Source organism: Drosophila serrata, unplaced genomic scaffold, assembly GCF_035046125.1.
Source record: "Drosophila serrata isolate PLE 108 unplaced genomic scaffold, ASM3504612v1 contig_240, whole genome shotgun sequence".
NCBI lineage: Eukaryota > Metazoa > Arthropoda > Insecta > Diptera > Drosophilidae > Drosophila > Drosophila serrata.
This window is the reverse complement of record NW_028257138.1, coordinates 4,893,816-4,918,775: the sequence shown is the minus strand read 5'-3', so window position 1 is coordinate 4,918,775 and position 24,960 is coordinate 4,893,816. Positions and strand designations below refer to the sequence as shown.

Genomic DNA, 24,960 nt, shown 5'->3' with positions numbered 1-24,960 from the left:
TTTATGTCAAGATGCCTCTTAAAATATAATATAAGAAAGGAGAAAAGATTCTTTGATTGAGATTCCTCTTTTTCCCGTGCAAAATTGAATCAATTTTCTGTAGTAAAGCAAACCGAAATACTACTAAAACAACGCTCTTTATTCAATCATAAGTGTTTTAATTTCTATTAAAATACAGGACAAAGAACCAAAACCAATAAATAAATACCTAATCTTTATTGTGGCAATCAGCAAACACTTTCTGAACTTTCGACGACTCCAATTACAAATCCATACCCTCAAACCTGAATGGGCTTATCTCCCCAGATCGGACACATTAATAACTCTGAATGATCAGATTAGTGTTGCTGGATTACGCGATAGCGAATCGTGAAAATCAAAATAAGGCTGATAACTGATTTGGCACCAACCAAGGCCCGAATATAGAATTGGGGAAAATCCCCGACAAAGGCTAATAATCCATTTTAAAGTTGGAGCGATGATGACAGTTGGCATTCATGCAGGTAACACGGCCGGAATATTTGAACAGCGTAATTGTGGGAGGCAGGTTGGCATAACAATAAACTCATTAGCAGGCCAATGCATGGCCAGGAACAATAACAATAACGGGGAGACGCGAGTAGGAAGTTCACATAATAATATTATAGAATGTTTGTGGTTTGGCTGTAAACAATTTCCTATTAATATTTGCCGAGCTTATCGCTACTTAAGCCAGTTGTTCTCCGGCAAATAACAAAAAAAAATGTGGGTAATTGTTTCTCCAGTTGGTGGAGGTGGGTGTGACAACAATTGATTCACTGCCTCGATTACGTTTAGGCATACACAGGACTCCTCAAAAAAAAAACAAAGGATATTTAACATCTGAAGGGCGGGTTACTGGCCGATAAGTGGATCCAAACACAAATCCCTAATGACTTTTTTGGATATATATAGGGAGCCTTCAGCAGGTCATCCTGTCAGTCGACAAAAACTAATTCAAAACTGTCTTCATAATTAGGAGTTACTTTAGGAACATGTCGAAAACTTTGGAACCACCATTACCCACATATCTGGTCAATTTTGAAAACTATCTGAAGCCCAAGAAACTAAACCAGTGTCAGTCCCTTCAGCATTTCGAGAAGCCCAAAGGAAGAATCTCGTATCTCACAAGGAGCCTTAAGCGTTTAAAACTTCTGAGGTGGTACTATAGTCTCTCGAAATCCTTTGGACAACTGCCTTTGCCTAGATTTCTGGGCTTCCTGCGTGCCCGCAAGGACGATGGCCTGTGCAAACGGAAAACGGGCTTTGAGATCTACTGTGAGATGGCCAGCATTCATGGCTTTCACATTTTTGTGGGGGCCAAAACCTGGCAGAGAATCCTCTGGTGGCTGCTCATTTGCACTGCGGTTCTGCTCTCATTCATCATTGTGATTATGTCTCTTTCGATGAGTAGGGAAGCTCCCACTATACACTTTATAGACACCATGATGAAGCCCACATCAGAGGTTCCCTTTCCTGCAGTCACCATTTGTGGACTCAATAAGATTTCCAAGGAAAGATTACTTGCCAAATCAAGGGAGTTGGGAGTGTCAGAGAATGAGCTGAGGGAGTTGAGATATCTGAACTCTACCATAGCAGAAAAACTATCGCAAAGAAATGCAAGTTGGTTACGACTCCTGGAAGATCTAAGTCCTTCGATCTGTGAGCAAGTCAAGAGCTGTCAGTGGGAAAATCGCTTGGAAAACTGTGGGGAAAAACTGCAGCAGATCTGGACTTCCGACCAAAGACTATGTTGCAGCTTTAATTACCAACAGCTACGTTTTAGTTCGAGTTTAGGTCTTGGTGTGGTGTTAAGCTCTGATAACAGAGACTTTGGAAGCTCTTCTACTGCATCCGCTGGATTTGAGATCCTTATACATGAATCCCACGAAATACCTAGTGGTTTCACTCCGAAATTACATGTACCCAGCGGATCTGAGGCTCATTTAATGGTCCGACCTTTTGTCAACCGACTTACAGAAAGTCTGGACAGCATAGATCTTGACAAGAGAGGTTGTTATTTACCTAAAGAACGAAGTCTATTTAATTTTTCTGTGTACAGCCAAGGAAATTGCTTGGCCGAATGTCGCAGCGAAGGAATCTTCAGGTCCTGCGGCTGTATTCCCCCGAACTCTCCCGGTCGAAATGGTTGGACACTCTGCGACCTTCAGCAAATCCAGTGCACCATAAATTATGGCAAGTAAGAACAATAATTACAGAATTGTTTACAAATTACTCAATATTTACAGATAATGCCGATCGAATCAATGAAGAACAAAAGACATGCAAATGCCTTCCGCCTTGCCAATTCCATCGCTATGAGTTTCAAGGTGATATTCGACTTTTAAAGGAGATGACTAACAATAGTATTGGAGACTCAAGGTAATTCTAGGCAAAGTGTTCCTAGATTTTAATTGGATATATTATACCCCTAAAATTTTAATTTAAGTATTCAGATTTATTAACCTAATAAAAACTAACGTAGGACCTCTTTCCGAATCGAAATTAATGCTTTTTTGAATTAGTTATGCGCTTTAGAAATTTGATTTGTCGTAGAAATATATATAATAATATTAATTTAAATTTAATAAATTTTTCTTAAGTCAAACTTCCCCAAATGAGGTTCGACTTCGCATTTACTACGACACACCGATAGCTGAGGAGCAAGTCCTGGATATCTACGAAAATTGGCTGACATTCATGGGCAAGTTCACTAATGACCTACAAGGTGTCAATTACACATAGAACTAATATTTTTTTATACAGGCACATTTGGCGGCATTACCGGACTATTTATGGGCTGCAGTTTTGTGTCGGTCTTTGAGCTGGTTTTCTTCACCTGTGTGCGACCCACCTGCAATTGGCTGACCCGACAGCAGATACTTTGGAGGAGGCGGCAAAAGGTTGCAGTCATAAGAACGGGCTAACTAGGAGAAGTCCCTCTCTCTGTGGAATCTGGAATCAATGTCATTGTTAGCTAAGGACTTCTTTGTTTATATCAATATTGTTTTCTATAAATTTTGCGTACCTAACATCCTTGATTTGATCTGTTCCTGGTGGTTTCTATGGATATCTTTCTTTGAATTTTGTTAATTATAACAACGTTTATGAGTTGGAAGGCATCAATGTACGAGTAAGCTCTCACACATTTATGGACATAGCCGCTAATGACCTGCAAGGTGCCCATTAGCAGACTATTCATATTTTGTTAGAAGCCTTTGAGGGTAAAACTAGACTATTTATGGTTTGAAGTTTCTTGGCGTTCCTTCTTGACAAGTCGGAAAGTACTAGCCGGCGTAGTCATTAAGGTGAACTAATTAGAAGCTGCCCTAATTGCCTTGAGTTTGTGCACTGACCAGTAGTCGTATATCGTTGCTCACTGCGATAAGATGGCGTTCAAGAAGCGACGCATCTTTGATCTGCGTCAGGTGCAGGCTCAGCAGCTGGCCTCCAAGGCTTCCTCCAGTCACAGGCGTAGCAATCCGAGTACCGAGCACCACTCACTTCATCCCCTCAAGCAAGATCGGCACCTTCGTCGTATTAGAGAGTGGTTCTCCGAAAATATGCGAAACTACTGTCAGACGACGTCCCTGCATGGATTCAGTTACATCACCCGCCAGGATATCAGTCGTCGCGAACGATGCTTCTGGCTGGTGGTGGTTATCCTGGCCATTGTCACCTCCATTGTTCTGGTGGTGGTGTCTTGGTATTGGAGCCAGGAGACTCCCACAGTGACTGTTATTGAGAGCTCGCACTTTCCCACCTGGAACATTCCCTTTCCGGCGGTTACCATCTGTAATTTCAACAAGATATCCAAGACGAAGGCATTTACTTTGCTGCAGCAAATGTAAGTGGGAAAGTATATAGATAAACCTACGACTAATCGGTTCTTAATATCTTTAGGCAACTTCCGGCTGGTGTGAATAAATCCGAGCTGCATAACCTCTTCAATCTCACCCTTCTGCCAGTGGATAACCTGATTAGCAACAGTTCCCTGCAGATCTACGACAGGATTTTAGCTCTTAACAACTTGACACTCACAGGTCTCACACAGCAATTGTCGCCCGACTGCATTGACATGATCTCCAACTGCATTTGGAAGGGGATAAACACGCGCTGCGACAGCCTTTTCCAGCGTATCGACACCATGGAGGGGCAGTGTTGCACCTTTAATTACTTTGGGGGCATCACCAACAACTTTCCAGAGTAAGAACCATGTCGAGTGACGACCTCAGAGGATGTATCTCTGTCTCAATTTCAGGAAAATCGCATATCAGGTGCCCAAGCGACCCTATCGCGTCACTGGTTGTGGCTATCCCACGGGTCTCTCTGTGCTCCTCAATCCCATGGTATCCGACTATTACGGCACCTTCTTCAGTGGCTACGGCTTCCGGCTGCTCCTGCACGACGCCTACAACTTTCCGGACGAGAATTCAGAGACCAAGGTGGTCACCTCCACCCGGGAGAGTTTCGTGCGCATTAACCCGGAGTCCACCTATGCCACCAGCGACATTCGCCGCATGGACCTGTCCCTGAGGAACTGCCTCTTTGGTAGCGAGCGGAGCATGCACAGCCTGAGGCGTTACTCCTTCATCAACTGCATGTTCGAGTGCCGGGTAAAGATGACCATCGACCTCTGTGGCTGCCTGCCACCTTATGTGTACAACAGCAACAACAGCTACAAGGTGTGCGGCGTGATGGAAACCAACTGCATGATCCACAGCAAAAGTGAGTGGTGTAACCAATGACCAGAAAAGTATCTAGTATATGACCCTTCCTAGGACTCTTTTCCCATGCCCTGGCCAACTTGAATTTCTCGCTATCCATTGTCCGGCAGACGGATAGATTTCCCTGCGGCTGTCTGCCGGATTGCCAGTCGAATCACTACGTTTCAGAGAGCACCATGGGCAGGCTGGACATGAGCTACTTTGCCAATCGGCCTGCTTATAGGTAATCTAAGTTTCTAAAACACCCAAAAAAAAACTATCTTAAATTCCACATTTTCTGCTTACAGCAATGCCACGGACAGGATTCTGCTGCATGTGTTCTTCAGCGATTTGATGAGCACCAGATATCGCACGGACATCTTCCAGAACTGGCTCTCTGCCTTGGGTAAGTTGGCTTTAATATTCAATAAATCACCATACTGATTATGGTATTCCCATTGACAGCTTCATTTGGTGGCCTGCTGGGCCTAATTATGGGCTTCAGCATAGTCACTGCCTTTGAGTTCCTCTACTTCCTCACCTTCCGTCCCATATTCAACTACATCAACAGGGACTAAGGCCGGAGCACCCATTGCAACCACTTGACACGCTTTCATTAGAACTCTCATTGATGATTGATGAGCAGTAGCCGACCACTATAAATCGTCTGCGAATCGAGCACTCTTCAAACACAATGCCGCTTCGAGTGGATGATGAGCCCCAGTATCGCCGCCTGTTCCGTGAGTTCCTGCGCCAGAGTTACATCAATGGATTGCATCCGTTGCTCTACCGCTCGCCGGTCCGATATGCCAAGTGAGTGGTTGTAGATGAAAGTCATAGGGTTACCTTAAACCACATCTAGCTTATTATTGCGTTCAAAGTGTATCCAAAGAGTTAAGCCTAATAAAGAGAGAGAGATTCCACCAAGAACCTTGAGCTAATTCAGGTGACCAAAGACCCCCCACATCTTTCCTTTGCAGAACCCTCTGGCTGGCCTTGCTCACCGCCATCGTGATCTACACGCACATTGTGATTGTTAACCTGACCCAGGAGTACCTTGTCCAGCCGACGGAGATACATCTGGCCCCCGACCTGGTGCACGTGGCCAATAGCCCCTTTCCGGCGGTGGGCGTGTGCACCGCCAACAAGATTAGTCGCCGCCTCCTTCGGGATTATGCCGTAAAACTGTGAGTGCTTTATTGCTTGAAATCACTTAGTTGAAGTAGCCCAGGTTCTTGACCTCGTCGGCCATGGCCACGATGGAGTCAAGCAACTCCTCGCTGGCAGGCACAATCTGCTCGGCTGGAAGCTTGAATCCGGTGAAGATAGAGTTCGAGGAAGGACGCAGCTCGTAGCAGAAGGACATGCGCACACCCTGGGTTCCATAGGCCCAGTCAACACTGGCTCCGGCAGCCGGGTAGATGGCATCGTAGATGTTTCCGCCAGTGTACTTCGTTCCATAGCGCTTGTTCACAGCGGCAATAGAAACGTCGTAGACCTTCTGGAAGTCGGCCACATTGTCGGGCAGTTCGGAGGTGTGTCCATAGGGATAGAGCAGGTACTGGGAGTAGGCGTGCAGGGAGATGTACAGGCTGATCTTGCCCTTGCTGGTCAGCGAGGCAATGTAGTTGGACAGCGACTGGGTCTCGATCTCGGAGAAGGCCGAGGGGCCGGCGTAGGTGTCCGAGCAGGCGCTGCTGCTGGCTCCCACCTCGTTCCAGTGGAAGCCCCAGTTGCGGTTGGGATCGGCGCCGAAGCAGCTGCCGTAGGGAGTGCGGGTCTTGCGCCACATACGATCCGTGGTATGGGTGTAGACATAGCCGTCGGGATTAGCGTGGGGCAGGACGTACCAGGTGTAGTTCTCGGCCAGCTGCTTGATGGACTCCACCTCGGAGGTCAACAGCTGATTGATGATGTAGGTGGCGGACGCGGAGGCGATCCACTCGCGGGCATGGATGCCGGCCTCCAGGAAGATGCCGGGCTTGTTGCTGCCGCCCTTGGTGATCCTCACACCCAGAATGGAGCGTCCCTGGTAGGTCTTGCCACCCTCGATGAGGGTAACCACGCCGGGGTATTGGTTGGCCAGGCTCTGCATCCAGGCGTAGGTATCATCCAGCTCGTAGTACTCAGCCCAGTTGTAGGCCCTGGCGGCACGTCCCTTGATGGCCACCTTCTCTTCGGTCTCGTCCAAAGCCTTCTGCACGTCGCTAGTCTCCAACACGTATTTGATCTCGGATTTGCCCATGATCTCCAGGAAGTCGGGCACCTTGTGGGGAGCCACCACGATTTTCACGTCGGCGCCCACGATGTGAACTCCATCCAAGAACATGATCGAGTCGCTGGAACCCTCCAACTGCTTCAGCACCGCCAACTGTTCGGCATTCTCGCTGTTGGCCTTGTACAGGCGATAATTGTCGTAGCGAGCCCGTTCGGCACTCACGGAGGCAATGGCCACGGCGGCCACAATGGCAAGGAGCAGGCACTTGGTCAGCGACATGGTCGTCGTTGGTTTGAGCCATCAGCGGGTCTGCCAGCCGCTTTTATAGGCCACCGATAAGAGCGGGAGCAGTCGAATCTGATTTACGGCCCGCGAGTGCCTTTGCCAATACTCGGGCTGTAAATATCGGAGTAATCTGTGCAATCATCGGTGGGTGAGCACTCTTATCACAGAGTCTCAGGCGTGTCGCGTGGTAAATCATTCTGAAAACACAACTAAAGACTTGGTTATGACGTTTTGGAAGTCTTCAGGAAAATGACAGTACATCAGAGTAGCGAAGATGGCTTTTACCTAGGTTAAACCAATACACTTGTTAACTTATCTGCTGTCCAAATTACTAGGCTTATAGAACTAGGTTTGTTTCTGTTCATTAGTTTTGCAAAGTAGTTCCAGTTTGTCTATTATACAAAGAAAACTATTTGAGCGCCTTTGTAATTATTTAGAAATTTAAAAAATATTAACTTTCTATCTACCCTGAATTACAAAAGTTCTTACAGGCTTATTTATATTAAATTTAGATGGACATTTCCTATTAAAGAGTTAGTATTCCTTCAACTTATTTGACAAGTGCTGTCTACCAATATTTTTTGATAACTGCATAAGTTTTCTTTAATGAAAATAATATTTCTCTCCTATTTATTTTTGTTAGTTTTAGTTATCTACCATGCACACTACAATTTATAGATTGTGATGAATGAAACTTGAACTTAATCAAAGTCATTAGTTTTTCCCTAGAAAAATGGCCAACTGAATCTTAATTTTCATCTTATCAAGAGCTCTTAGCTAACACTACTATGAAAAGGCTATCGTCAAGCTTTGTCATAACCAAAATGTCTTTGTCTTTTTATCTTATCAATTCGAATTCGTTCTTCTAAGATTTATAATAAATATTTTGATATGTTTATTGTAACTTGTACCCCTCGATCGAGGCAGCAGCCTTAATCATTTCCATCAGAGAGTCCGTGGTTTCCTCACCCGTGGGTATTATTTGGGATGCGGGAAGTCTAAAGCCCGTCCAGAAACTGTAGCCTGAGGGACGCAACTCGTAGCAGAAGGAGTACTTGACATTACGCACTCCGTAGACCCAATCCATGCTGGAACCAGCTGCCGGATAAATGGCATCATACACATTTCCGCCCGTATATCGGGTTCCATAACGGCGTTTCATAGCGCCCACTGCCACATTGAAGACCTGCTCCAGTTGGCGATGATTCTCTGGCAGCTTGGAGGTGTGTCCATAGGGATACAGGAGTAGCTGAGAGAAGGAATGCAGTGATAGGTACATGAACATGGGTTCCGGCAGCGATGTCAAATACTGAGAGAGAGTTTTGGTCTCCGGCTCGGAAAATGGCCTGGGTCCGGCATAGGATTCTGAGCAGGGATCGGCACTGGCTCCCACCTCTCGCCAATGAAAGTCCCAGTTGCGGTTCGGGTCTGTTCCAAAGCAGTTTTTGTCCTGCGGACTGCGGGTCTTGCGCCACATGCGGTTCTGCAAGAAAAATCCGTAAGTTTAAGGGAAGAAACTTAATTTCTTGAAAGTTACTCACTGTTGTGTGCGTGTAGACGTAGCCATCCGGGTTAGCATGCGGCAGTATGTACCAGACATACGATTTGGCCAGCCCCATGATCTGTGCATTCTGCGAGGTCAGCAATTCATTGGCAAAATACGTGGCAGTGGCGGGACTTATCCATTCCCTGGCATGCATGCCAGCCTCCAAGAAAATGGACTGCTTATCAGCCCTGCCATCCTTGTGATTGATCTTCAGACCCATCAGTTCACGACCCTCGTAACTCTGGCCTGCCACAAATATAGTCACTATATCCGGGTACTTGGCCACCAGGTTCTGCATCCAATGTTGGGTGTCGTTCAGCTCGTGATACACCATCCAGGAGTAGACATCAGTGCGACGATTGGAGTCCGCCACGGGCTCAATGTCCAGCGATAGACTAGACTGGGCATTGGCGTCAATCAGTTCGGGAGAGAGATCCAAGCTCTTCAGCAGACTTAAAAATGCTTTATCGTAGCTGGGAGAAACTAGAAAATCGGTGGGTCCCAGGTGGAGATTATTTAGGACCATGACATCATCGCTGCTTCCCTCCAGAACTTCAAGTCCCTTCAATTGATCAGCTCTCGTTGGTTGCACTCTATAGACCCGGTAGTGGTCGAACCGCAGGCGTTCAGCCAAGCAGAGAATTAGAAAATTGGCCGAAAGCAGCACCACCACCAGTAGTAGCTTCATGCTGGCACTAATCCAGGGTCTGCCCAGTCTCAGGCCTTTTATAGCCCAGCCAAGCGCAGTGGGGCATACTAATTGCCGATTGTTACTCCACTCAACTCCCGCCACACCCACTCCCACGCCCACTCCTCCACCCCTTTTACCCAATATAGATACCACCACCAGAGCAACTCCACACTGCAGGCGGTGGCCCTAAATGTGGACGATATGGCCGATCGCCTGCTGGTGCTAGCTCAGTTCTACCTGAATCCGTTTGAGACCGATCGTTGGAATGCCACGGAGTTGGAGCGTCTGCACCGACTCCTCTCCAGCTACTACAACAACGTTGGATACTCGGTTCGCGATATCTTGAGGCGGTTGTCACCGGACTGCGGGGAGCTATTCATCAGGGGCATAGTCTTCGGCCTGCCCGTCAACACAAGCCAAATGTTCCTCAAGCGTCCAACTTCATCGAATGTGTGTTGCATTTTTAACTACCGCCGGTCTAGCTACTCCCGATTTGCGTGAGTATATCCCACTTGGGGCTCGCTTTCTGAATCGGATACTTAATCTTGGAGCACTTCAGAGACCAGCGAGCCAAGGACGATGCTGAGATGAAAGCTGTACCAAAGGTCGTCTTCGAATCGAATTCTATTTTAAATAGCGTTCAGTTTGTGCTGCAGGATACGCCAGCGGATGACTTTACAAACACCCTTCGCACTAACAATGCTTTTCAGGTAAGTCTTTAAAATAATTCAGATTTTAGCTAAGTATTTGTAAACGTTCACTTCACACTGTTAATTATATATAATCGGTTGTTTACGGTTTGCCGATGACCCATTAGCATTAATACAAATCTAACCCAATATATTCTAATTTGGTTTAATTCGATTTATATATTTATCACTTAATGTCAATTTGAACAATAAAATGGTTCGAATTTATTGATCAAACTGAGCTAAGAGGGGTCTGTGCTTTTATCATGACTGAATCGGCATTGAAACTGGTAATACCTTTTAAGGGTATTATAATTTCAGTCAGAAGCTTAAAACGCAGTGAAGGAGTCATTTCCGACCGTATAAATCATATATATTCTTGATCAGCATAAACAGCTTAATCGATTTAGCTATGTCTGAATTATATTTACATTTTTCAAAATTTTGAAAATTTTATAAGGGGTTACATTGTTAAAAATTTTTAAATTTGGCAAAAAATTGAGTTCTATAACTTTAAAACTTAGTATGCAAATTTTGTATCCTTTTAAAAACTATCACAAAGTTGAAATCAGAAATGAAATTAATGCATTTTTCGCTTAGTTATGATATTTACAAAACTGCGATTTTGTACAAAAAATGAACATAGAAAAATATTGATAAATCTATATATATAAAAATGCTCTGTTCGTGTCTACATCCTTCATAGACTCGAAAAGTTCTGAACCGTTTAAGCCCAAATTTTTACACAACATGCGTTGAGGTTCCAGCTCGGTTATTGACTACTTTTGATGTTGATAGCTTATCTGCGGTTGCGAATATATCTATTTTTTTAGCGTTTCCAAGTGCCCCTACTGCTGCGCCATCTACAGGCAGCCAGCTGAATCAAAGCATTTCCTGTCAAACATTCAAAACATATTGAAAGAAGAAACTTGAAAAGTTCTGAACCGTTTAAGCCCAAATTTTTAGAGAACATGCGTTGAGGTTCCAGCTCGGTTATTGACTACTTTTGATGTTGATAGCTTATCTGCGGTTGCGAATATATCTATTTTTTTAGCGTTTCCCCGTGCCCCTACTACTGCGCCCTCTACAGGCAAATCAAAGCATTTCCTGTCAAACATTAAAAACATATTGAAAGAAGAAATTGGAGATAAAAATTTTATTTTTTGTTCAGGTTCAGTAAGAAACGAAGTCATGCCACCAAAAAAGTCGAGATTGGGTCGTTGTATTCGCAATACAGAAGCAAAAAGACGTAAGATTACGAATATGACTGATGAAGAACGGGCCTCCTTCCGAGAGACTGAGCGGCTGAGAGCAATGCATGGGAACGCGTTAATATTGCTCGCAGGGGATTTCAGACAAACGTTGCCTGTGATTTCCCGATCGACACCAGCTGACGAGATAAATGCTTGCCTGAAATATTCTATATTGTGGAAACATGGAAGACGAATATGCGTGTCCAGTTACAGAACAATGACTCAGCCGACGTATTCTCACGACAGCTACTGGACATTGGGAACGGAAAGCTGCCAGTCAATGAGACGTCGAGAAAAATAGTATTGCCCGGGAATTTCTGTAATTTAGTTACATCGAAGGAAGAACTTATCCAAAAAGTGTTCCCCAATATCCGAATAAATTATAGGAATCACGATTGGCTCAGTGGACGAGCGATTCTCGCTGCCAAGAACAAAGATGTCTACCAGCTCAATCATGTAATCCAAAAAAGCATAGAAACTGACGAAATTACATATAAGTCGATAGATACCGTTGTGGAAGCAGAGGAAGCAGTTAATTACCCTACTGAATTTCTAAACTCACTTGATCTGCCTGGAATGCCACCACACATATTGAAATTAAAAATAGGTGTGCCGATTATCATGCTCCGGAATATAAATCAGCCGAAACTCTGCAACGGTACGCGACTCGCAGTCAAGAAATTGATGAACAACATAGTAGAAGCAACGATCATAACTGGTCCTTTCAAAGGTGAAGATGTCCTCATTCCTAGGATTCCTATGATCCCGACAGATACACCGTTGCAGTTCAAGAGATTGCAGTTTCCCATTCGTTTGGCGTTTGCAATGACCATAAATAAAGCTCAAGGTCAATCTCTGGAGTTGTGTGGTCTGGATTTGGATGAAGATTGTTTTTCACACGGACAATTATATGTTGCGTGTTCACGAGTCGGAAAACCAAAAAGTCTTTATATTTACGCGGAGAATGGAGAAACAAAGAATATTGTATACCAACAAGTATTACAGAATTAAATTAATTTGAAAATGATTATTTTTTGTTTGACTTATTTCTTATGCGTTCAACCACAATATGCCACAGAGAAACGTGGCAGTCCATTTGGAGAATGGTCAACGTGTCTATTTCACAGAAAAAAATGTGCAAGAAAGACCTGAATCGGCCAGCGACAACTCTGACTGCCTTCTTCACCTTATGCCAGGAAGATGATTTTGCCAGAACCTTGATGTATTCAGAAGTGCCCTCTTAACCATAATATGCCACAGAGAAACGTGGCAGGGTACAGCTAGTATTTTATATAAAGGATATATCTTTGGTTTTCGTGGTGATAATTTGCGAAGGAGTCATTTCCGAACCTATAAATCATATATATTCTTGATCAGCACCAATAACTGAATCGATCTAGCCATGTTTAAAAAAAATTAAATTTTTTCAAAACTTTGAAAATTTTATAAGGGGTTACATCGTTAAAATTATGAAAAGAAATTGAAAAAATTCCAAAACTTTAAAAATATTAAATTGAGCATGCAGATTTATTAATCTAATAAAAACTAACTAAGGAAAGCTTTCAGAATAAAAATTAATGCTTTTTTTGCTTAGTTATGCGTTTTTTAAGGTTTGAATTGTCGAAAAAATTGTCATATAAAATATATAAATCAAAGCTTAGTTATGATCCATTTACGATTCAATCCTATAATTCAATTACAAACTGCAAATGTTCTTTGGCTTCCCAAAGCTAATTTCTTTTTATATATGTACATACATATGGATATGTCTTTACTCTCTAATTGGGTTGATAGAATCTAAGAATCAGGCGAAAGTTGAATCATCAATCCGAATTTTTTAACTACTTTAGCTAACAATATTTCCCCAAGAGGACTATGCCACCGTTCAATCCACCAGCTTGGGAGAGATTCTTGTGGATCACAATACCATCGTGGAGATTCCCATCCAACCCATGTTCTTCAGTTCTAGCGAAGAAGTTCGCAGTGTTCCCCCACAAAAGCGACGCTGCTACTATCCAGAAGAGGGCAGTCGACTATTGAATCAGTATGTTGAGTCTCCTATCAGAGTTATTTTAGTTCCATTTCGAGTCCCTTCTGCCTACAGATCCTACTACTCCCTGGACGAGTGCCTTCTGCTATGCCGCATAAAGAGCATGATGGATCACTGCGGTTGCGTATCTCCGCCCATGGTCGGCAGCTCCATCAATCTCGCCTACTGCATGCTACCCGATCTGCCCTGCCTGCTGCGTTGGAAGAGCATCTGGTATGGCTACAATGAGTTCTCGTTCTTGGAGAACAAGGAGGAGCAGGTGGCACAGCGCCAATGCGAGCACTGTCTGCCCACATGCAATGGCGTAAGTCTGAGCATCACCACCAATGTGGCTCCCCTGAGACTAACTTACAACAGCACCGGCTACTTTACTGGCTTACTGTGAGTTTTTAAATTGATAAAATAAATTATGAAAAATATATAAATATATATTATACATTTCAGAAAGGGTCTAACTAACGAGCGACCTTTGGCCATTATCAAGCTTTTCTTTAAGCTACGATTTGCCCAGGCAACGAAATCCCAGTTGGTGAGCACTTGGGTGGTCCTACTGAGTAAGTATTCCTAAAGATAAAGTAAAAGATTAATAATAGAGTGGAGAATTTTCACTCAGATCGTTTCGGAGGCATCCTCTCGCTGATGTATGGCTTCAGTATAGTTAGCTACATCGAGATACTCTACTATCTGACGGGCAAATGGTTTGTCTACATCTGCAGATCTCTGAAGGAGACAAAGCCCAGAAAACGCAGTCGCGCTTACTCTCTTTACTGGCATGAACTGATGCCCAAGGGCTTGAAAATCATGTCTCGAATTCGGAACTAGAATACTTTAAATTCTGAGCATAATACATTTTATATATTTTTCGATCCGCGCACGCTCACAAATTATCAACAATTGAATAAACTTATATATGAAAAACTGTAATAAACGCAAGCCGTACTACGCCGAACCACCAACCTGAACTCGCTCCAGAGCGTTAGTAGTCGTTGCCACGGGAGACCACTTCCTTGCAAGTGGGTCGCAGCATAATGGTGTGCTCGTACTGGGCCGTGTAGCAGCCCTTGATGTCACAAAGCGGAGGATAGGCTTCCACGATGCCCTTGTCGCACAGATCCTTGAGGGCCATCTGGTACTTGGTGGCACCGGCGCGGTCCAGCCAGCGCTTGCAGAAGGCCAAAGTGCCGAAATGCTTGTTAATGGTGCCCAGCAGCTGCTTGGACGACTGCAGGCGCAGAGGCACGAACGGCAGATCAAAGTTCTTCATGTAATGCGAACAGTCCATGTCGTCATGCACCAAGCCACGACCCGTGGAGCCAAAGGTCTCTATAGCATAGAACTCGTCCTCCTCCATGCGTGTAGACTCACCTCCCTTGACAATGGGCACCGTCTTGCCAGCATGGATGCCTGGGAATACAAATTTAAAGTCAGTATTTTCTTAAAGATCACTAGTTTCATTTTAAGGGCTTACGGTACGGGCTGATGGAGTGTCCGTTTAAGTTGCGAATGGCCTTAATGGGATACGTCTTGCCGTCCAGCTCGATCTCGTACGACTCCATGACCTCCTGGATAGCGGCGCCAATGTCGCATAGACGCACATCGATGCCCGCCTCTCGGATGCCAGTGTTTGTGGCATCCTTGACTGCCTGCAGCAGCTTGTCGTACTTGTTGTTAAAGGTCAGTGTGAAGGCGCAGTCAATGATACGCCCCTTGATGTGGGTGCCAAAGTCGATCTTGCACACGTCGTCGTACTGCAGCACCGTGGTATCGCCGGCATTGGGCGTGTAGTGGGCGGCGCAGTGATTTAACGAGCAGCCGGTGGGGAAGGCCAAGCCGGCCTCCAGGCCATTCTCGCCAATTAGGCGGCGGGCCGTGTTTTCCAGCTCTTCACAAATCTGGATCATGGTCATGCCCGGCTTGATATAGCGCTGCATGTACTGGCGCGTCTGGCGATGGGCCTCGGCCGCTTGACGCAGCTCTTGGTAGATATCATTGTTCATGCGGTCCAGGGCCCGCTTTTCCTCCGAAGTGAACCGATCCTTCGCCGTGCGGTCGTCCGCCATATCCTTGGGCGTAGGGTGCTCCACGACCTCTCCCTCGGGGAAGTTGCCGTCAGGAAACAGCTTGGCAATGGGAATGGTCGGCGGATCGGTCTGTCCACTCTTCTTTCCCTTATTGTTGGCCTTCTTTTTTGCCGGTTGAGCCGTTGCCGCTACCGCCGGCTTGGCATCGCCGTTTGTGGTCACTTCCTCATTGGCTACCTCGTCGCCGCCTTCGGCTGCCTTCTTTGCTGCGGCCTCTGTGGGTGGAAAAGTGGGTGAGCTGGTGGGTGGTGAGGCGGGTTTTGGGAGTGGGGTCGTGCAACTGCAATTATCGCAGTGCGCCGCTCGCATGAGGTCACTCACCTTGGCGTAGTTTCTTGTTGTTCGGCTTTGGCTTCTTCTGTTTCTTGGCATCCTCGCCGATCTCGGCAACGGCTGCCTCCACATTTATGGCCTCGGTGGCGGACATCTCGGAGTGTGTGGCTGGTTCTTAAACCGATTAAATAAACGAAAATCAAGCGTGCACTCTTGCCTGGCAACGGCGATGCGAAGAAAGAACAAAAACACGAGGTGCCCGCCGACAAAACCAGGGTTGGACTATCGGAACTAACGGAGTTCGCGTTTTTCACTATTAACCTTTTAATTCGGTTCGCTTTCTCTATTAAAAAATTAATTTTCTGAATAGGTTTTGTGCTGATTGTGTCAAATCGTCAGCCTCCTATTATCGGGTTTTCTTTAGATATCGGTTGACAATTAAAATAATTTGCGTGTGTTTTTTATGATAAAAAATAAGAGAAAACACTACAAACATAGGAAAAACATTATATAAAAGACAAATCTATAATATATCTTTTTTTTCTGATGATGCAATTTAAAATACACATAAGCCGCTCAAAAGAATTCTAATTGGCATTCCTACCGATATGTAACACGAGAACTAGTTCATGAGTACTGTCCCAGGGCTGCGTAACACGATTTAAAGTGTAATAAGTCACCAGCCCTGGTTCATTTTGTTAACAATTTTTAAAAAGCCTTAAACCTTATTAACATAATTATTGAACCACTATTATAATAACAAGCTTCACTTATGCCTTCAATTCTTCTTTACGAGTTTTCTATTTCATATTTCATTTTTATATAAACTTGTATATAAATGGTATTTCCAAACAAACTCGGTGCGGTCTTACTTTTATATTTTGTTTAAAAATACTATCCATCCCAAATGGACGAAATCCTTTTTCCAACGCAACAGAAGAGCAACTCCCTCAGCGACAGCGACGATGTCGACCTTAAGTTCTTCCACACGAGCACTGGCGATCGAAAAGACAGCGAGACCTCGGATACGGCCAATGATGCGGAGCGGGACGTCAAAGATGTGGATGGGGACGGCAAGAACACGGATGGTGATGGCGACTCCGGGGAACCAGCACACAAGAAGCTCAAGACCAAGAAGGAGCTGGAGGAGGAAGAGCGCGAGCGAATGCAGTGAGTGGCAATAAATATAATACAAACATTTCGTGATTCCTAATCGACTTGCCTCTCTTCAATGTAGAGTTCTGGTGTCCAACTTCACGGAGGAGCAGTTGGACCGCTACGAGATGTACCGACGCTCCGCCTTTCCAAAGGCCGCTGTCAAACGACTGATGCAGACCATAACCGGCTGCTCTGTGTCCCAGAATGTCGTTATAGCCATGTCGGGCATAGCCAAAGTTTTCGTTGGCGAAGTTGTGGAGGAGGCTCTCGATGTGATGGAGGCTCAAGGGGAATCCGGCGCCTTGCAGCCCAAATTTATCCGTGAGGCTGTGCGCCGACTGAGGACCAAGGATCGGATGCCGATTGGTCGCTATCAGCAACCTTATTTTAGACTGAACTGAGGCCAAGCATGGAGGAAATCTAGTTTTTAATAACGTTAGGCAATATATGTATGAATAAAAGTAATGTTTAATTTTAAGAAAAAAAGTGTTCTCTACCTCTTCTTGAAAATATGCTGGTTTTTTTACTTTCTTTAAATAGATTATTAAGTTAATCTGAATAAATGGATTTAAAAACAAGAAAGGAAGCTAACTTCGGCACGCCGAAGTTTATATACCCTTGCAGATAGAACTTCTATGAATAGGAATCCATACAATATAAATTATATATACTTGTGTTAAAAAACAATGAAGTAATACCTGCTTTCATTTCATTCACCTATACATATTATATTTGCAGTTTTACATTCACAGATTTGCATTTTTCCTCTACATCAAACGATCGTTTGTATGGCACCTATATGATATAGTCGTCCGATTTTTATGAAATTTTCCACAAAATTTTAGACTTATATAAAATGGCTATACCTCAAATTTGATGAAAATCAGCTGAAAACTAAAAAAGTTATAAATTTAATTGTATTAATTTCTCGATCGTTCCTATGGGAGCTATATGATATAGTCGTCCAATTTTCATAAAATTTTACACAAAATTTTAGAATAATATGAAATGGCTATATTTCAAATTTGATTAAATTCTGTTGAAAACTAAAAATGTTATCGCCACCGCGATTGTCAGTCTTCCGACAACAGCCACCGCCATTCTCATTCCTCTCAAATTTCTCGATCGTTCCTATGGGAGCTATATGATATATTAGTCCGATTTTCATAAAATTTTACACAAAATTGTAGAATAATATGAAACGGCTATATCTCAAATTTGATGAAAATCTGTTGAAAACTGAAAATGTTATACTTTTTAATTGAATTAATTTCTCGATCGTTCCTATGGGAGCTATATGATATAGTCGTCCGATTTTCATAAAATTTTACACAAAATTGTACAATAATATGAAATGGCTATATCTCAAATTTGATCAAATTCTGTTGAAAACTAAAAATTGTATAATTTTTTTTGTAAAACTTTTCCGATCATTCCTATGACAGCTATATGATATAGTCGTCCGATCCGGCCCGTTCCGACATATATACGAGTGAGAGTATATAGAAGACTAACTGCAAAGTTTCATTCAGATAGCTCCAAAACTGAGAGACTAGTTTGCGTAGAAACGGACAGACGGACAGACGGACAGACGGACAGACGGACAGACGGACAGACGGACAGACGGACATGGTTAGATCGACTCGGCTGTTGATCCTGATCAAGAATATATATACTTTATATAGTCGGAGGTGCCTCCTTCACTGCGTTGCAAACTTCTGACTGAAATTATAATACCCTGCAAGGGTATAAAAAACTGGAGTTTCAATGTTTTGTGGTTGAATTAAAAGATTTCTATTAATATATTTCAGGTCGGTATTGGGATCAAGCTCCACAAAACCCAAATATTTTTAAAATGCCTTGCCAAAACGCAAGATAATATTTTTATAAGGAAATTTATTTTCTTAAATGTGTGTTGACAGGTCCGTATGGCGCTAAACCTTTAACTACATCAATTTTATGTAGCATACATTTATCGTTCAATGTTATTTAATTAATCCAGTCATTAAGTAGATATTATATGTAGTTACATCCCATATGTTGTACAAGTAGAATACGCATCCGTTTACAAAAAGCATCATTATTGAATGGGACCTCTAAGTGAATGTGTTCCGAAGTTACTCCAGTCGCCGTGCCTCGGCCTGCATGGTCTGGAGCACGATGTGGGGCACCAGGTGTGAGGAGGCATAATTTAGCGGCACAGTGGCCAGCGGTGCCGAGCCGTCAGATGGGAAGTTCAGCTCCTGGGCCATAGGCATGTCCCGGTCAATCACGTCCTGTGCGATCAGTGTCTTGGTCTCTTCATACTCCATGCCTGCCTCGGGCTTGGCGCCCATCAAGAGCTTGCCTCGCTGCACGCCCATGTACTGGGTGGCCTTGGCATTCAACGGCAGCTGACCGCAAGTGTCGGCATGCACCTTGCGATGAGCCTGCAGGTTGGAGATGCAGGTGAAGCGCTTGCCGCAGTTATTGCACAGGAAACGCTTGATGCCCGTATGCACGGTCATGTGGGTGAGCAGGCTCTCCCTGTATGGATACTCCTTGGGGCAGAGGTGACACTTGTAGGGCTTGTAGTCGGTGTGCCGCGTCTTCAGATGCGACTTGTATTGGGCCTTCACCTTGAATGTCTTGCCACACTTGTCGCACTGGTAGGGAGTGTCTGCTTTGTGCAAGAGCATGTGCGTCTTGAGAATGCTAAAGAAGAGAGAGGAAATGTATTAAATCTGGAATATTTCCCTGATGTACAAACAGATAAACATACCCAGCTGTGGACAAATGCTTGCCGCAAACGGTGCAGCCGTAGAGCGGCAGGCGGCCGCAGTCGGAACGCACATGGTCAGAGAGTGAGGTGCGTCCGGTGAACTTCTTGCCGCACTTGTCGCAGATGAGGTTGCGCTGCTGGCTGCGCGGCTCCTTCTTCGAGTGGAAATTGCGTTCGTGGTTTTTGAGGCTGTCGTGGCCGGTCATGTACTTGTCGCACTTCTCGCAGTAGAGAAGCTCCTTGTGCTGCGCCCGGGCGTGTTCCGTGGCCTGCTCCTTGGTGGCGAAGAACAGGTTGCAGTAGCACGGACACTTGAAGGTCAGTTTGCCGTCCTCGCCGTGCACCTTCATATGGGTGACTAGGCGCTTCTCGACCAGATATATCTTGCTGCAAATGTTGCACTTGAATACTTCTTCATCCAGCTTGGCATGCACGTCTACGTCTTTGAATATCTCCTTCATCTCCTGCTCGTTGAGTTTGTGGTCGTCGCGCAAATGCTTCTCATATGGTTTGCGAATGTGGTAGATCTTGACGCAATGTGGACACTTCCAGGACTTTTCCATCTTGTTGATCATCTTAAGGCGTTCCTTCAGCTCCTTTTTGCTTATCTTGGCTACGCGTTTCGGGGTTCCGGATGAATCCTCAGGCGAGGGCGACCTCGGTGCGTTGCGCTTGCGATACTTTCGCTTGATAACCGGAATCTTCTCCTTTGGCGGCCTGCCTCGCTTCCGCTTTACTACCTCATCCTTGCGTGGACCTCTAAGAGACAGAACATCCTCCTCGGCTACCTCCACCAGCGGCACGGCCGCAATCTCGTCTAGGATGCCGGCTCCTTGCTCCACTTTCAAGCTCTCGAAGGGCTTCAGGCCATCGCCCTCGTTTAGCAGCACATCCAGGAGCTTGTCCTTCTCGTTGCTGAAGATATCCGTGCTCTCCGTCTTCACATACATGCTGGCGTCCTGGTACTCAAAGTCCTCCTCGTCAAAGGCCTCAACCTTGACCATGGCCGGTGGTGGCAGCTTAAATCCAGAGGAATCCGCCTCGTCCTCGCTGTTGTTGGGCTCGAAGTCGGGACACTCGTCACCCGAGTCCGAGAACTGGCTCTCTTGTTTGAGCTTCGTCTTCAGCCGGCTGGCCAGTGGAATGTCATCGTCAGTTTCCTCCTCCGACTCGTCAGAGGTGGTCTCATCATCGGAGTCCCTCTTCCTTCCCTTCTTGCGGTAAGCTTTCCGCTTCTTCCCCTCCGACTCGCCAGGCACATCGTACTCTGGCTGGCCACAGGTTTCGGGGCGACTGCGCCGGTGCTTGGTCAGACTGGCAAAGCAGGAGAAGCGCGTGTAGCAGGAACTGCACTCCACGGGTCGGGTCTCCTCCTGAACGGGAACGAAAATCGAGTTTATCTCAAGATTTTTATTTATTTGTGGCGATTTACTTACCTTCGGCGGCTTTTCCTCACCACACTTGGTCCTGCAGTGGCGTCGATATGCCTCCTGGTACTTGTACTCCGCCCCGCACTTCTCGCAGACAAAGGGCTTGCGTTCTTGGCCAGCGACTGAGGCGGTTTCCCCATGTTCATCCTTGGCATGCTTGGTTAACTCCTCCTCGTGGCAAAATCGGGCGTCGCAGCTGCGGCACTCGAAGCCGCCCGGCGGCTGGTGCTTCTTGACGTGCTTCACATAGCCGGCCAATGAGACCAGCGCCTTGTTGCACACCGGGCAGTGCAGCTTGGGTATGCCGTCGGTGGTGATCTCCACCAGCAATTTGGTGGCTGCAGCAGCGGCCGCCGCACTGCTGCTGCTGGGGGCCATCGAATCTGAGGCTGTGTATATGTATGAGGGAAAGGTGAATGTAAACAAATGCAAATTCGATTTTCGGTTGGTTTGGGTTTGTATGCGTTAACCAGGGCTGGGGCACTCGCTAAGCCGCCGCTTGGGATGCACTTGTTCGCTGATATTTTTTAATTTAAGGATTTCACAGAACTTGAAATAGTCAAATTAATACAATTTCCATTGAATAAAGTATTTGAAAGAAAATATTATCTGATTATTGTTAGTTATTAACCCTAATCATGGATTTATTTTCAAAGGTATTTATTCTAATAAGACACACTTTTTTTGTTATATGTATGTGCCTTGATTAAGCGTTAAAATAAAAAATATTGTAGATATTATTGTATTTAATAGAGAATATCTGGTTCTTTAAAGTTCCCACTGGTGCATGTCACCCTTAAGTCTCAATGCTTCTCCCTGTTAACTTAAAACCTCCATTATTTATGCTGATTTCTGATAACAAATAAAACTATTTGCAATTCAACCTTGAGAAAGTTGCAAGTTGCAACTTCAACTATCGGTTGCAAGCCCTTTGTTCTGGTTCCTCCCATCCGATATGTGTATCTCTCCCCACCAAACGATTAGCTACTCTGCTCGTCCATCCCTGGTCGCATTGCGTTCGTGGTGTGCGAAGTGGAAAAAGGTTGTGGAGGAGGGGGCGGCAGTGGCAGGGGCAGGTAGCAGGACAGCGGCTTGGAAGTGCGCGCATCGTACCGAGAGTTCTCCTAGTGGTCGCTGCATTTGGCTGTACCCCGGACTCGGTCCGGCCCCCCAACCCGCACCCACGCCAGTGCCCCTCGCCCAATACACAGCGACGACACACTACACCTACTACATACACCTACCCATTTCGGCTCGGTCGAATGGCGCTTCCTTGGGTTCTCTGCTCTGCTCTCTCCGACTCTCCGATGCTCAGACACCGCTGGGGTCAGACAAATGTCTCGCTAATGATGGCTTCGCCTGATTTTGGGTGCTGGATTCCACTCTGCGTTGCGCCGATTGCAGCTCGCTGCATTTTCACCCACACTTATTCGGTTATTATTGTTTGTTGTGGTCGGTTGAGCACTGCGAAAAATATTAACAACTCTTAAGTACACTTTAAAAAATGAAAAAACGTCAATGCGCTGCTGGCGAGTAAATTATTTTTCTTTGTGCAGCTCGAGGGTGGCAACGCAGCCCTGGTGGCAGCGTTCACTTTGGCTTCGGAACTGGTTCGTGAGCGTCGTTCCAAAGATGGCGTTTTTTCTCTCACTGCACAGGGAGAGAGAGCAGTGGCCAGGGTTGCATTCGGCATTAGTTGGCGCTGGAATTTGAATTCAAATTTAAATACATTACCTGCTTGGTAAATGTGGATTTGATTTCCATTCATTAGTTTAAAAAATTCACAGCTTAAGTATTTTACAGACACAAAGCATTTGGTAACTAGATTAATTAATAATAATGTATTACTTTAGTTTGTCTATCCATTGCCTAGATGAGTATGGGATGAGATGGAATCCGATTTAAAATCCTAATCTGGGATTTGTTCTTACTTAGCTTGGCTCTGGCTCTGCGCTTTTCCGACCTTTGCAATGTGCACGCCAATCCCTATCCTCATCCTCATCCCCCATTCTCTACCCCCAATTGCCCCATCTAAGCCCTCGAAGGCCACTGGATACTCTATTTTGATTTGGGGGCGATTACATTCAGGAAATTTACACTCATGCAGTTTATTGGGCTCAAAGCTGATTACAATTCTGTGCCGGCAATTTAGACCTCCAACCCACAACACACACACACACACACACACGACGACCTGCCGAAAGTGACGTCAAAGGCTGTGTGTGTGGGTGCAAGGATTGCCGGAATGCCAGGGAAAAAGTTGTTTATTTGCAAACATATATGAGCAAACAAATGTGTAGAAGGTCAGTGTTGAAAGGAGATGCACACTTTGATTGAACATTGATAGCAGTCGTGTGAAAAATCTATTTATAGCCAAGGTAGTCATCAAAGAAGCGAGGATTTCAAACAATATCCGGCAGATGTAGTTAAAAAGCATTTTAAACTGCTGCTGAATGGGCATAACACTTAAATAATAATTAGTATTAGAGCAAAACATTATCTTACAGTTTAAAATAATGTTAAATTTACCATTATAGTAGAAATAATAAACTTTGAGGACCGATTTTATTGGAATATTCATTCCTGTTACTATTATTATTTATTTATCATTTTATTACCGCACCTTGCCTTGTGGCAACTTCCACTATCCCAAAACAAAAAGATATTCCATAGTAAATTCCGATTTAAAAATGTTCAACCGAAATGTTAAAGTTGAGGCAAAATAATGGTTGTTGTTCCAGCAATATCAACAAAAGTTACACCAACAACTTAATCAATTCTGCCCGACTAGAGTTCTGAACTTTGGTTTAGTCATGCAAGGATTTCTGCCTCGTGTCCTGGCCATCCCACCCGTTTATTGTGTTTGTTTATTATGCAAATTTGCATTAATTTTTCGTAAGCCACACACGTGAGGCGGCTATATGTAGCTGCTGTTGCAGTTGCAACTGTTGCTGGCTGGGTTTTTTTTTTTTTTTGTTTGGGTTTGGGCTTTCAAATTGCTTTCGAGCGCAAATCGTCGGCAAATTTCATTAAAAATGCATATACATACACACACACAGACAGAGACTGTGTGTGGGGGAATCCCCCCGTTTGCTACCAACACGACCTATGGCTCTTTCAGGGCTTGTCGTCCTCCTCCGTTGAGATTACCGAACAAGGACATTTCGGAATCTTTTGTTTTATAAATAGCCCCCTTCGATAGACAATTAAAAATGAAACTTGGCTTTCGGCATGGACGGGTCTATCAATAGACGTTACTATATGCCCCTTAAAGCTGGCTTAATACCACCGCGTGTCAGGTGGGTGGGATTTTTTGCGGATTCTATATATGTATGTATCTAACCTTAGGAAAAGTTTCTGCATCTGTCCTGGCCTCCTAAGCACTTTGTGCAAATTGTCAACGTTGCTGCTGCGTCCTTCTACGCAACACACAACAGCGGCAACATCAGCGGCAGCAGCAGCAGCAACAGCCTCGCCGCCAACAAAAACAACAACAGCCACGAGAATGTGGCAACAAAGGCTTCAGGTTATTGCATGCATTTTAATTAGTAGACAAGCCAAGTGGGCTGCCACGACACACATATATACACCAACGATAGTACTATACTATATATAGGGGGGTGTTCGCAGGAGGCTCGAGAAAATGCAGAATTGCCTATGCATGGGTTAGGCGATGAGTTCGGGACCTAGTATATGAGTTCCAGCTAACATTCTGAACTTACTTCCGTTGCAGCCCAAACAAAGGTACCTCAGAAGCAAGGACGCAGTAGATTTTCCACGGATTAACGGGACATATGATAC

General features: G+C 44.9%; 8 protein-coding genes across 8 annotated transcripts; 4 read left to right on the top strand and 4 right to left on the bottom strand.

Annotated features, from left to right (window-relative positions):
• The first annotated feature begins 812 nt into the window (after positions 1-812).
• ppk11 (pickpocket 11) lies at positions 813-2,945 on the top strand. Its single transcript, XM_086831145.1, has 4 exons — positions 813-2,214; positions 2,268-2,400; positions 2,622-2,722; positions 2,785-2,945. Exons 1-4 carry the CDS (start codon positions 1,014-1,016, stop codon positions 2,943-2,945), a joined length of 1,596 nt encoding a protein of 531 aa, XP_086687271.1. The 5' UTR covers positions 813-1,013.
• Positions 2,946-3,285: 340 nt separating this feature from the next.
• ppk16 (pickpocket 16) lies at positions 3,286-5,341 on the top strand. The gene is made up of 6 exons (XM_020944869.2): positions 3,286-3,865; positions 3,922-4,224; positions 4,280-4,746; positions 4,800-4,968; positions 5,033-5,130; positions 5,190-5,341. The coding sequence occupies exons 1-6, from the start codon at positions 3,408-3,410 to the stop codon at positions 5,300-5,302; spliced, it is 1,608 nt and encodes a 535-aa protein (XP_020800528.2). The 5' UTR covers positions 3,286-3,407; the 3' UTR covers positions 5,303-5,341.
• ppk18 (pickpocket 18) lies at positions 5,326-14,570 on the top strand. The gene is made up of 8 exons (XM_020944866.2): positions 5,326-5,537; positions 5,705-5,911; positions 9,611-9,961; positions 10,024-10,174; positions 13,257-13,450; positions 13,511-13,837; positions 13,901-14,010; positions 14,070-14,570. The coding sequence occupies exons 1-8, from the start codon at positions 5,419-5,421 to the stop codon at positions 14,276-14,278; spliced, it is 1,668 nt and encodes a 555-aa protein (XP_020800525.2). The 5' UTR covers positions 5,326-5,418; the 3' UTR covers positions 14,279-14,570.
• On the bottom strand, positions 5,890-7,245 carry LOC110177872 (zinc carboxypeptidase A 1). Its single transcript, XM_020944829.2, has one exon. It carries the CDS (start codon positions 7,219-7,221, stop codon positions 5,938-5,940), a length of 1,284 nt encoding a protein of 427 aa, XP_020800488.1. The 5' UTR covers positions 7,222-7,245; the 3' UTR covers positions 5,890-5,937.
• On the bottom strand, positions 8,099-9,750 carry LOC110177871 (zinc carboxypeptidase). The gene is made up of 2 exons (XM_020944827.2): positions 8,769-9,750; positions 8,099-8,710 (listed from the first exon to the last, which is right to left on the bottom strand). Exons 1-2 carry the CDS (start codon positions 9,459-9,461, stop codon positions 8,123-8,125), a joined length of 1,281 nt encoding a protein of 426 aa, XP_020800486.2. The 5' UTR covers positions 9,462-9,750; the 3' UTR covers positions 8,099-8,122.
• On the bottom strand, positions 14,290-16,429 carry und (methionyl aminopeptidase und). Its single transcript, XM_020944826.2, has 3 exons — positions 15,859-16,429; positions 14,925-15,752; positions 14,290-14,860 (listed from the first exon to the last, which is right to left on the bottom strand). Exons 1-3 carry the CDS (start codon positions 15,962-15,964, stop codon positions 14,433-14,435), a joined length of 1,362 nt encoding a protein of 453 aa, XP_020800485.2. The 5' UTR covers positions 15,965-16,429; the 3' UTR covers positions 14,290-14,432.
• Positions 16,430-16,439: 10 nt separating this feature from the next.
• Positions 16,440-17,454, top strand: Taf11 (TATA-box binding protein associated factor 11). The gene is made up of 2 exons (XM_020944846.2): positions 16,440-16,980; positions 17,048-17,454. The coding sequence occupies exons 1-2, from the start codon at positions 16,718-16,720 to the stop codon at positions 17,367-17,369; spliced, it is 585 nt and encodes a 194-aa protein (XP_020800505.1). The 5' UTR covers positions 16,440-16,717; the 3' UTR covers positions 17,370-17,454.
• A 1,393-nt stretch (positions 17,455-18,847) lies between these two features.
• zf30C (zinc finger protein 30C) lies at positions 18,848-22,768 on the bottom strand. Its single transcript, XM_020944830.2, has 4 exons — positions 22,404-22,768; positions 21,166-21,548; positions 19,730-21,102; positions 18,848-19,662 (listed from the first exon to the last, which is right to left on the bottom strand). Exons 1-4 carry the CDS (start codon positions 22,405-22,407, stop codon positions 19,086-19,088), a joined length of 2,337 nt encoding a protein of 778 aa, XP_020800489.1. The 5' UTR covers positions 22,408-22,768; the 3' UTR covers positions 18,848-19,085.
• Between the last annotated feature and the right edge of the window lie 2,192 nt (positions 22,769-24,960).

Excerpts from the sequence above, each read along its gene's own strand:
- ppk11 (XM_086831145.1), top strand. The coding sequence starts at position 1,014 with ATGTCGAAAACTTTGGAACCACCATTACCCACATATCTGGTCAATTTT. Across the intron at positions 2,215-2,267 it reads CCAGTGCACCATAAATTATG|ATAATGCCGATCGAATCAAT; the intron begins GCAAGTAAGAAC and ends CAATATTTACAG. Across the intron at positions 2,723-2,784 it reads AAATTGGCTGACATTCATGG|GCACATTTGGCGGCATTACC; the intron begins GCAAGTTCACTA and ends TTTTTTATACAG.
- ppk16 (XM_020944869.2), top strand. The coding sequence starts at position 3,408 with ATGGCGTTCAAGAAGCGACGCATCTTTGATCTGCGTCAGGTGCAGGCT. Across the intron at positions 3,866-3,921 it reads TTTACTTTGCTGCAGCAAAT|GCAACTTCCGGCTGGTGTGA; the intron begins GTAAGTGGGAAA and ends TAATATCTTTAG. Across the intron at positions 5,131-5,189 it reads GAACTGGCTCTCTGCCTTGG|CTTCATTTGGTGGCCTGCTG; the intron begins GTAAGTTGGCTT and ends TCCCATTGACAG.
- ppk18 (XM_020944866.2), top strand. The coding sequence starts at position 5,419 with ATGCCGCTTCGAGTGGATGATGAGCCCCAGTATCGCCGCCTGTTCCGT. Across the intron at positions 9,962-10,023 it reads TCTAGCTACTCCCGATTTGC|AGACCAGCGAGCCAAGGACG; the intron begins GTGAGTATATCC and ends GGAGCACTTCAG. Across the intron at positions 13,451-13,510 it reads GGCAGTCGACTATTGAATCA|ATCCTACTACTCCCTGGACG; the intron begins GTATGTTGAGTC and ends TTCTGCCTACAG.
- LOC110177872 (XM_020944829.2), bottom strand. The coding sequence starts at position 7,221 with ATGTCGCTGACCAAGTGCCTGCTCCTTGCCATTGTGGCCGCCGTGGCC.
- LOC110177871 (XM_020944827.2), bottom strand. The coding sequence starts at position 9,461 with ATGAAGCTACTACTGGTGGTGGTGCTGCTTTCGGCCAATTTTCTAATT. Across the intron at positions 8,711-8,768 it reads ACGTCTACACGCACACAACA|AACCGCATGTGGCGCAAGAC; the intron begins GTGAGTAACTTT and ends TTTTTCTTGCAG.
- und (XM_020944826.2), bottom strand. The coding sequence starts at position 15,964 with ATGTCCGCCACCGAGGCCATAAATGTGGAGGCAGCCGTTGCCGAGATC. Across the intron at positions 15,753-15,858 it reads CAACAAGAAACTACGCCAAG|AGGCCGCAGCAAAGAAGGCA; the intron begins GTGAGTGACCTC and ends TTCCACCCACAG. Across the intron at positions 14,861-14,924 it reads ACACTCCATCAGCCCGTACC|GCATCCATGCTGGCAAGACG; the intron begins GTAAGCCCTTAA and ends TTGTATTCCCAG.
- Taf11 (XM_020944846.2), top strand. The coding sequence starts at position 16,718 with ATGGACGAAATCCTTTTTCCAACGCAACAGAAGAGCAACTCCCTCAGC. Across the intron at positions 16,981-17,047 it reads GAAGAGCGCGAGCGAATGCA|AGTTCTGGTGTCCAACTTCA; the intron begins GTGAGTGGCAAT and ends TCTTCAATGTAG.
- zf30C (XM_020944830.2), bottom strand. Across the intron at positions 21,103-21,165 it reads GTGAGGAAAAGCCGCCGAAG|GAGGAGACCCGACCCGTGGA; the intron begins GTAAGTAAATCG and ends GTTCCCGTTCAG. Across the intron at positions 19,663-19,729 it reads AAGCATTTGTCCACAGCTGG|CATTCTCAAGACGCACATGC; the intron begins GTATGTTTATCT and ends TCTCTTCTTTAG.